General features: G+C 47.6%; 1 protein-coding gene across 4 annotated transcripts; it reads left to right on the top strand.

Moving 5' to 3' along the window:
- Positions 1-249: 249 nt before the first annotated feature.
- ZBTB18 (zinc finger and BTB domain containing 18) lies at positions 250-9080 on the top strand. 4 transcript variants are annotated; one of them, XM_036123618.2, is made up of 3 exons: positions 1200-1950; positions 2777-2860; positions 5266-9080. In XM_036123618.2, the coding sequence occupies exons 2-3, from the start codon at positions 2848-2850 to the stop codon at positions 6846-6848; spliced, it is 1596 nt and encodes a 531-aa protein (XP_035979511.1). In that variant the 5' UTR covers positions 1200-1950; positions 2777-2847; the 3' UTR covers positions 6849-9080. The 4 variants fall into 4 exon arrangements, with proteins under 4 accessions (XP_035979512.1, XP_035979511.1, XP_035979513.1 ...); XM_078077903.1 differs by lacking the exon at positions 1200-1950 and having other exon boundaries at positions 2730-2860; positions 5266-5953; positions 6066-6209; XM_036123619.2 differs by lacking the exons at positions 1200-1950; positions 2777-2860 and adding an exon at positions 250-363.
- Positions 9081-9692: the final 612 nt, after the last annotated feature.

Raw genomic sequence — 9692 nt, 5'->3', positions numbered from 1 at the left:
CCGGCGGCTCCGCGCTCGCTCCCTCGCTCGCTCCCTCGCTGTGTCTGGCAGGCTGCGGCCGCCGCTGGGCTGCTGCCATGGGGAGCCGTTGAGAGTGGGGCCCTCTTCGCTCCGCCGCGCTCCTCCGGCTGCCAGCGGGGGTGGGTGGGAGGGAGGGAGGGGGCAGGGGGGAGCGGGCGACGGAGCCGGGATTGGGGAGCGGGGGGGCCGGGAGGGAGGGGGGCAAGAGGAGGAGGAAGCCCACCAAGTCCGGCGGCGGCGGCGGCGGCGGCGGCGGCCGGGAGGAGGAGGAGGAGGAGGAGGCGGAGGACGCGGCGGCGGCGGCGGCGGCGGCGGGGACGCGGTGACTTAGGGCCGCTCCGTGTGAGTCCCGGCGCCGGCCCCGGCCCCTGACCCGGCGTCCCCTCCGCGCCCGGCCCCCCTGGCGGGCGGGGGGCGCCAGCTGTGAGGCCCCGGCCGGCGGGCCAGGACGGGCGGAGGGCGGGCCGGGCCGGGGGCGCCCCCGCGAGTGGAGTTAGTTTGTGTGCTTGGAGAGGTTGGGGCGGTGGGGGGCGGCGCAGCTGCGGGAGGCCGGGCGCGGGGACGGGGCCGCCGCAGCTGCGGGGTCGGGCGGGGTGCGGGCTCGCCGGCTCCGCGCCGCGCCCCCCCAACCCGCTCCCCCCTGCCCCCCCCCGCGGCCGGTGCAGCTGCGGCGCGGGGCGGGCTCCCGGCCGGTGCAGCTGCGGCGGCGCCTCCCGGGTGCGGAGGGCGGCGGGCTGGGGGAGGGGGCTTGGGAGCCGCCGCAGCTGCAGCGGCGCCCGGGACGGCCGCGGCTCCGGGGACCGGTGCAGCTGCAGTGGCGCCCGGGCGGGGGGGAGGGGGCCGGCGGGGGGAGGGGCCCCTCCCGGGCTGGTGCAGTTGCCGGGAGGCCCCGGGGGCTCGCGCGCCGCGGCGTTGGGGAGGCGGTAGCAGCCACCCTCCTCTCGCGGGCTGCTTCTTACGACTTTTCTTTTGTTGTTGCCGTGACCCGAGTCTGTTTTCTCGTCTGCTGTTAGAGGTGTTTTCCTGCTGCACCGGCTCTCCGCCCTCCACCTCCTTCCCTGTGGTTTAACCTTCCTCTTTCCCCGTGTGTTTTATGCACGGTGAAATAGGTGGAGATTTGCATTTCTTCTCTCCCCCCCCCACTCCGCACCCTCGCCCCCACCCCTTGGAAAAAATAAAAACCCAACCTCGCAAACCCTCTCTGGACCCCGCGGTAGCAAGACTGTGAAGGGGTTGATTTGTGGGGTGGGAGTCGCTGGCCCATTGCGGTGCTTGGGACTCATTAAACTGTCACTCACCCCCCACCCCACTGGGTAAATGGGGTGATTAATGTCTGATATATTGGAATGGGGCGAGGGCATTTGTGGAGAATAGGTTGTGTGGCTGAGAAGGAATGTAGCTCCGGAGAGTGCCTCCTAGAATAGGCGTTCGTCATTATGTCATTCACCGCGAAGTTAGAGAAAGTTAGGTTTGTGACTTTGGCAAAGCGACGAGGACAGGACAGAGACGTTGGTTTTTGTTACTCTTTAACTCTGCCGCGGTTTCCTGATGAGGACGGAGTGGTGCTCACCAGGGCTGCGACACTCGCGCCTCAGGCCTTTTCTACGCCTCACCCTCCCCAGAGTCTGTGGAGATGTATTTGACATTCACAGATGTCGCAGCACCTTGCAGGGCACCGGTCAGCCCAGCCCGGGTTCCTGGACGATTTCATCAGCCATTAGGAAAGACCCACAAAGTCGAGCTAAAAAGTTCTCAAACTTGCTAGACATGCCCCCCCCCTTACTGAAAGCTGAAAGGTTTTCCTGTGATCGTGAAACATTACAGAGTGACCCAAAAAAAGATTGTTATGGGACACAGATCAAGGGGAAGACAGAGTTCTGCTTTTTCTGAGCGGAGAGTCCGATCAGATACGCAGGTGCAGCGTTCATTGTAAGTGGCTGTAGCAGGTTGTTTCAGTTTATTAATTCGTCTCGTTGAACTGAAGTACTTTCCAGGATTTCAGAAAGTGCAGTTTCACCTTGTTGATACTGAGAGTTGGAATTTGCATTAACTGGCAATGTGAGAAATTTTATTGAGAAGGTAGTAGGAGATGAGCAGTTAAAACAAGAGCGAAATCATAAGGTGAATCGGGCTGGAGTAATAGTTCTGCTTCCTCTTCCAGCATTTGGAGACACGTATGCCATTATCTCGGCAGGAGAAAAAAAAAAAAAAGAAAGTACCATGAGAATATTGAAATTGGCCTGGAGATGTCAATTGGGTTGGTTTAAAAATATCCCTAAGCTGCCTTTGAAACTGAACGCTGGAGTTGAATAAAAGTGAATGTGGATTTCCTGAATAGCGCCGTGGCTTGAGTGTGCTGTCAGTGTGTAAGCCAGTCCACCAACTTGAGACAGAAGTGTTGCTATTCCATAAATACAGTAGAACTCCATATGCTGAGTTTTTCCATTTCTTTCTGTTAGAAAGTTTGGAAAAAAAGGGAGACTTTGAAGTATTTTGTTTATACTAACAGAAGAGAAAAGTTCTCCTAAGAAAGAGCTGGTGGCAGGAGTGTAGAGGAGTAGCATATGGCATTAAAGGGAGCACAGCTGGAGGTAGCATTTCCATCTGAACATGATGTCAGAGCAGCTGACAGCCTGCCATCCCTCAGCCTTTTATTCTAACACACAGACAGGGAGTTAGTGTGTGCGGATCTGTGCTGGAGAAGGTATCTTATTCCTCTCTAACATCATCTCCACTTTGCATCTGTCTCTCTTAGTCTGCTTTTTTTCCACCGATGTAACAGACCTGGAGCCAGCGAGACTCAGAGGAAAGGACTTAATCAGGTTTATGTGTCCTAAAGGTAGGAGTAGCAAGAGATTAGATTGAGCCTATTTCTGTTGTGGTGTTTTGTTTATTTAATTAAAAAAAATCACATTACTTTTCTAACCCAGTTTAGGAATAATATATGAAACTGAGTATGAAATGAACATCTTATTGGAGTTGAAAGTCTTGGGCTTGTTTAGTTTTAATTTTTATCCCTTTTGCTCAGGCAAGTAAATAACTTCAATGCACAGAAATATTTCAAGTTTTGAAATGTTAAGAAAGGCTTTGAAATGTTGCTTTTTGAGATCACTTTGGATTAAAATGCTTCTTGTGGTTGTTCACTGCTATTTAGATTCCTTTTGCTTTTGGGGTGGAGGGGGGAGAGAAATAGTAAACTGTCTGGAATCCAGCATTCAAACTTATATGAGAAGATTATTCTGGTTAAGAAGCTAGATTGTTGTGTAATTAATTCCACTGTGAAACTTTATTCTTCAAAACATTCAGCAGCACTACTGAAACATACAGCTGTAGTGCTTTTGAAACCGAAGGTTTTTTAAAATGGGGGAAAAAAAAAAAACTTTTGTCCCCAGGAGAATAGTTTGACTGGTTTCCTCATTTCTCTTTCAAATATATATTTAAGAGAGCTTTTATTTCAGCATAACAATAATTATTTGCAGGAGTTTTTGTGTTAGCGACTAATTTAGAACTTGTAGATTTGAGCTGCCTGAATTGGCCAGACAGCTGTAATCGCACTCCTCTGTTCTTAATCTCTTTATCTGGGCAGCAGCTGCCATATGGCCACAGTCAGCTGGATCAGATGTTTATAAGCTTCCTTCTCCGTCCCTCTCTGTCCTCTCAGCCTCCTAATTTGATCACGGCTACCTTGTGAGCTGCCCTCCAATCTTTATTTTTAGCCCTCTCAAGGATTAGGATTGATGTTAGCTGTGGGGCACTTAAAGTGATTGTATTGTAAATCTTGGTTTATTCTAGCGGTGGCATCGTGCGGAAGGTATTTGGGGGCTAGGATGAAAGTTTTAGTCCATCTTGGGCAAAGTGGGGAAAAAGCAGGGAGGTAATTTCTGGAATATTAAGTTGCTATGTGTCCGTTCCCCAGTGCACTCTCTGAGCTGCTTGGTGTGGAACCTTGCTTCTGGTCACAGGAAAGGGGAAGTCGGGTTTTCTTGATTTTTTTTTTTTTTTAAGGAGTTGAATTTTGCAGTTGAATTTTGACCCTTTGTACATCTTCGCCTTTCCTCTCCGTCAGTCTCACCCTCCTTCACCAGAAAACAAGGGCAGCGATGCATATTTGAAAGAATAGAAGCTAGTGGGAAAACAAAATATATCAAGTTTTATTGAAACAAAGTATTTTCTGTTGCATGAGGTAAGGCAGAGTCAGAAAAAAAAAATAGTTTCTCTTTTTCTAGCAAGGCTTTTGGGAGGGGCGGATGTTGAACCTGTAAAGCTTTTGAATACGATATGCCTTCGTTTAAAAGTTTGAAATAATTTTGGTATGGAATTCATTTGCTTTTCAACGGATCAAAGTTTAGATGAGAATTTTCAGAGTTAAGTGAAGCCCTTCTGGTTCCTGATATTCTGGATGTACAGATTTTACAAAGAAATATTACTATTTTTTTCTCAATTCATTTAAAAAATATTTGGATTTGTTCATAGTAAAGATGATCTTTTCCATCTGTTGGTGTAGTTCTTTCTGATCTCGTACATGTGTGCCATACCTGCAAATCCTAAGGCATTAACATCTGTTTTTATACACAGGGCTTTTGTTGTTGTAACACTCTGACTTTAAAAGTGAGTTGTTTGCTAATTTCTGGGCTAATTATGCGATTTCATTTTTTCCCCCCTCGATTCAGCCCGTGTGTGTGTGTGTGTGTGTGTGTGTGTGTGTGTTAAAATTGTGCTTTCTAAGTGCAGTCATGTATCAAAAGTAATAAAATAAAAAGGACGGTTGAACAAGTTTTCTGAATCTTCCAGAATGTATTTGGGACTTTCCTTTGTTCATTCTATGAGCTGTTCCCTTTGAAATTAAAGCTGTTTTGTAGGTTTTGTAGGACATAATTTGATGAGTAGGTTCACTTCTTCTGAAAGAGAGCTAAATTCTTCTTCTCAGGAAGGGACCGCATGAAGTGAAGGCTTTTGAAACTTCACTGAAAGTTCCAGAAAGGTGGAGATGCATCAGGGACCGTTTGGCTGGGGGCAAGGAAGTTTGGAGAGTGCACTTTTTTTTTCTTGTCGCATTTAGGTTTTGTGCGAGTGATCTGGTAGTCCCTGGGTCATACGCCTGATTAAAATGCAGGGACGGGTACCTCGGCGACCCAAGCCGAATCACTGTCACTATCTTTTTGTGTGTGTGTGCGGGGACTGGAGGACTAGAGCGCTGGAAAAGTTGTTCCTGAGCGGGCTCTCACGAGGTGTCTCTCTCCGCAGGTTATGAAGACAGTATGGAGTTTCCAGACCACAGTAGGCATCTGCTGCAGTGTCTGAGCGAGCAGAGGCATCAGGGCTTCCTTTGTGACTGCACTGTGCTGGTGGGAGATGCCCAGTTCCGCGCGCACCGAGCTGTACTGGCTTCGTGCAGCATGTATTTCCACCTCTTTTACAAGGACCAGCTGGACAAAAGAGACATTGTTCATCTGAACAGCGACATTGTTACAGCCCCAGCTTTCGCTCTCCTGCTTGAATTCATGTATGAAGGGAAACTCCAGTTCAAAGACTTGCCCATTGAGGACGTGCTAGCAGCTGCCAGTTATCTCCACATGTATGACATTGTCAAAGTCTGCAAAAAGAAGCTGAAAGAGAAAGCCACCACGGAGGCAGACAGCACCAAGAAGGAGGAAGACGCCTCGAGCTGCTCGGACAAAGTCGAGAGCCTCTCCGACGGCAGCAGCCGCATGGCAGGCGATCTGCCCAGTGACGAAGACGAGGGCGAAGACGAGAAACTGAACCTCCTGCCCAGCAAAAGAGACCTGGCGGCCGAGCCTGGGAACATGTGGATGCGCCTGCCCTCCGACTCCGCGGGCCTCCCCCCGGCTGGCGGGGAGGCCGAGCCACACGCCACAGCAGCTGGAAAAACAGTAGCCAGCCCCTGCAGCTCAACAGAGTCTTTGTCCCAGAGGTCTGTCACCTCCGTGAGGGATTCGGCAGATGTTGACTGTGTGCTGGACCTGTCTGTCAAGTCCAGCCTTTCGGGAGTTGAAAATCTGAACAGCTCTTATTTCTCTTCACAGGACGTGCTGAGAAGCAACCTGGTGCAGGTGAAGGTGGAGAAAGAGGCTTCCTGTGAGGAGAGCGATGTTGGCACTAATGACTATGACATGGAACATAGCGCTGTGAAAGAGAGTGTGAGCACTAACGCCAGGGTACAGTACGAGCCGGCGCACCTGGCTCCGCTGCGGGAGGACTCGGTGCTGCGGGAGCTCGAGCGCGAGGACAAAGCCAGCGACGACGAGATGATGACCCCGGACGCCGAGCGCGGCCCGGTGGAGGGCGGCATGGAGAGCAGCCTGCTGCCCTACGTGTCCAACATCCTGAGCCCGGCCGGCCAGATCTTCATGTGCCCGCTGTGCAACAAGGTCTTCCCCAGCCCGCACATCCTGCAGATCCACCTGAGCACGCACTTCCGCGAGCAGGATGGGCTGCGCAGCAAGCCGGCCGCCGACGTCAACGTGCCCACCTGCTCGCTGTGCGGCAAGACTTTCTCGTGCATGTACACGCTCAAGCGTCACGAGAGGACCCACTCGGGCGAGAAGCCCTACACGTGCACGCAGTGCGGCAAGAGCTTCCAGTACTCGCACAACCTGAGCCGCCACGCCGTGGTGCACACGCGCGAGAAGCCGCACGCCTGCAAGTGGTGCGAGCGCAGGTTCACGCAGTCGGGGGACCTGTACAGACACATCCGCAAGTTCCACTGTGAGTTGGTGAACTCCTTGTCTGTCAAAAGCGAAGCCCTGAGCTTGCCCACTGTCAGAGACTGGACCTTAGAAGATAGCTCGCAAGAACTCTGGAAATAATTTTATAGATATATATATATATAAATAATATATATATATACATAGATATACATAGATCTCTATCTAGTTGTGGTACGGTCTAAAAGCAGCCTTGTTTCCTGGAACTAAACCGTCGGGGTGTTAACTCGGTTTTGCACTTTAGAGTAGCATGAGACTCTCACTAATTTAGCATTCTGGTAAAAGAGACTTTGGAGCAAGTCGGAGACTAGAGAGGGCTTTTTCTTTCGAGGGGGTAGGGGAAGTAAGCCAATAAGAACCTTTGAAACAACTCGTCCTATCACAAGATGCTTTCACAGGGCTTAATTCTGTCGACACTGCATTGTCTTCTGGGCGCTCTCTCTCTCTCTCTATCTCTCTCTCTCTCTCTCTCTCTCCCACTTTGTTTTGGTTTTGTGTTTCTGTTTTGTTTTTTGTTTTGTTTTTTTGTTTTTTCTTTTCCTTTTTCAGAGTAGAAATTCCCTCCAGTTTTATTAGCCTCTTTATATGTCACAAAATTGCATGAATCTTTTCTGGCTGTTGGAAACCTGAATGCTTTTAGACCCAAATGGAAAATTTCTGAAATGCTGGATTATCTATTTTTAAACAAGCAGTTGACTTAAAACTTTCTGTGGCAACTTCTGGTTTTCTGACGGTTCCCAATGAGAGAAATTCTGAAAGTACACTGGGATCACTGGGACGCTGTCTTTGTGAAGGTTTGCTTGGGATGAAAAAGGATATTGCAGCTTCAGCAGTGTTGAACTGTGTGTTGAAAAATGTGAATTACTGTTCTTGTATACTGTAACTGATTACACGGGCTGGGGGGGGTGTCAAAGAACTTGACAGGTTGTGTTGATGCTCTTAGTTGAGTCTTGAAAAGTAAATATTAACGCTACAGAAATGCATGAGTTTCAATATATTTTTTGTCTTTGTTTGCATTGTATAACTTTAACGAGTGAGTTTAAAATTATTTAATTTCCTTAGAAAAAAAATAGCACCGTTTGGGGAAAAAACTGGTGTTATGAAGAACGTAAATGCACTGTTTTTATTTTTATTTTATATAATTTAAATTGACTCTCCCACTGTCTTTAAGTTGAAACTGTTAAGCTGAATAAAAACTTAAGCTGCAAATTGATAACTTCGCTACATAACAAGGAAAATATAAATGTTTACAAACGGCTTAAAGATTTGCATGTGCAGTGTGCATTTATAACAAACTTCTAATTGCACAAAACCCATGCCGGCTCAAAAGTTTAGGTGTACACATTTGCCCAGTTGAGCATTTTTAGAATAACTACTGCACAAATTGACAATAGGTCATTCTCTCTCTTCTTTCTTTCTTTCTTTCTTTTTTTTGGGGGGGGGCTCCCCTTCTCTTTTTCTTCCCTTCTCCCTTACCCTCCCCTCCCTTCCTCCCTCCCTCCCCTCCTTCATCCTTCCCCCACTCCCCCCACCCCCAACTCATGAAAAGATTCTATGGACTGAAAAAGCCCCGGGCTGAAAGGACTGGACTGCCTTGATTGACGTGGGGAAGGTGGGGAAGGGGGTTAGTAGACTATGTGTATGGGGCAGAGGAGGCTGCAGCCCAGTGTGGTTTTAATGACCAGCACGCAGGGCAAAAGCATTTTGCACAGTGTTTGTTTTCCTGTCTTGCACTTACAAATAAGGTCTATGGGAGTAGCATGGAAAACGTTTGCTGTTTTTCCCTTTTTTTTTTTAATTGCTTTTGTTTAAAATTTGATCGCCTTAACTACTGTAAACATAGCCTATTTTTGTGCTTAAGATACTGAATGGAAAACTCCATTGTGTGTTGCTGGACTGTTTTGGAAATATTTGGTCAAATGTGTGTTAATTTGGCTGTAATGGCATTTAAAGCAAACAAACAAAAAAAAAAAAGCTGTGAAAATGGCCTTGGAGCATTATCTTTAGTTACTTGAAGAGTTTCTAGTTTTTTTAAATACAGTTTATGTTAAAATAATTTTTATTAATTTAGAGGAGACAATCAATGTCTGAGAAAACGGACTTTCTTTTGGATTTTCTTTTTGTGGTCATTGTGAGTGATTGCTTTTTCCTTTTATTAGTTTCACATTCTTCCTTTGTTCTAAAACTTAGACTGACATCTAGCTTTGACAATCATAGTATGTTTTATTTTCCTGAGGGGGGAATAACTTATAATGCTGTTTAGTTTTGTACTATTGGTGTGTTGGTGAATTTTTAAACTGTGTGCTAACTGCAATAAATTATATGAACTGAGAACCTTGTGAGCGTTATTTTAATTATGATTACGTACTGCATAGATCCTAAGTATGTATTGTATGTGGCATCTTTATTTTTAATATCAGTTCTGTCCGGAGCTTGTGAGATTATTAGGATGCCTCAACTCACTCAAATGGAGATGTGCAAACATTTTGGCTTTCAGTCCTTTGAGGTACTAATGCACATTTCTAAAATGTGACCCATTTTCTACAACCTAGATCAAGAATGTTAAGGTAATTCCCTAGCAATCCGTGAATCTACAGAACTTCCAAGTGGCAGCCTGGGTTCTTCCTAATAACGCTGTATGACTAGCTACTCATCCATACACCCCAAGCCATTTTCATGGGTAATTTTGTCCTAAGTTGATGGGTCAGATCTATTCTTCTGTGTTCTGGTGTAAGTGGAAGATTGAAGGAGACCGGATGTCTTAATTTGGAAGATTGCTTGGCTAATGACTAGAATTCTAGGCAATCAAATTAGCAGGCATTCGATTGTTCAAGATTGGCTATACGCATCCTTTTTGTTGCTGGGAGAGCTCAGAAGTTCTCAACTTTTAATTCTCAAAGTTTGACTCGTAATCACGACTCTGAACCCTAATTTTCGCGATCGTCC

Source organism: Halichoerus grypus, chromosome 7 (genome assembly GCF_964656455.1).
Source record: "Halichoerus grypus chromosome 7, mHalGry1.hap1.1, whole genome shotgun sequence".
In the NCBI taxonomy this organism is placed as follows: domain Eukaryota; kingdom Metazoa; phylum Chordata; class Mammalia; order Carnivora; family Phocidae; genus Halichoerus; species Halichoerus grypus.
The sequence above is the reverse complement of the archived record's forward strand: the minus strand, read 5'-3'. Positions and strand labels throughout refer to the sequence as shown.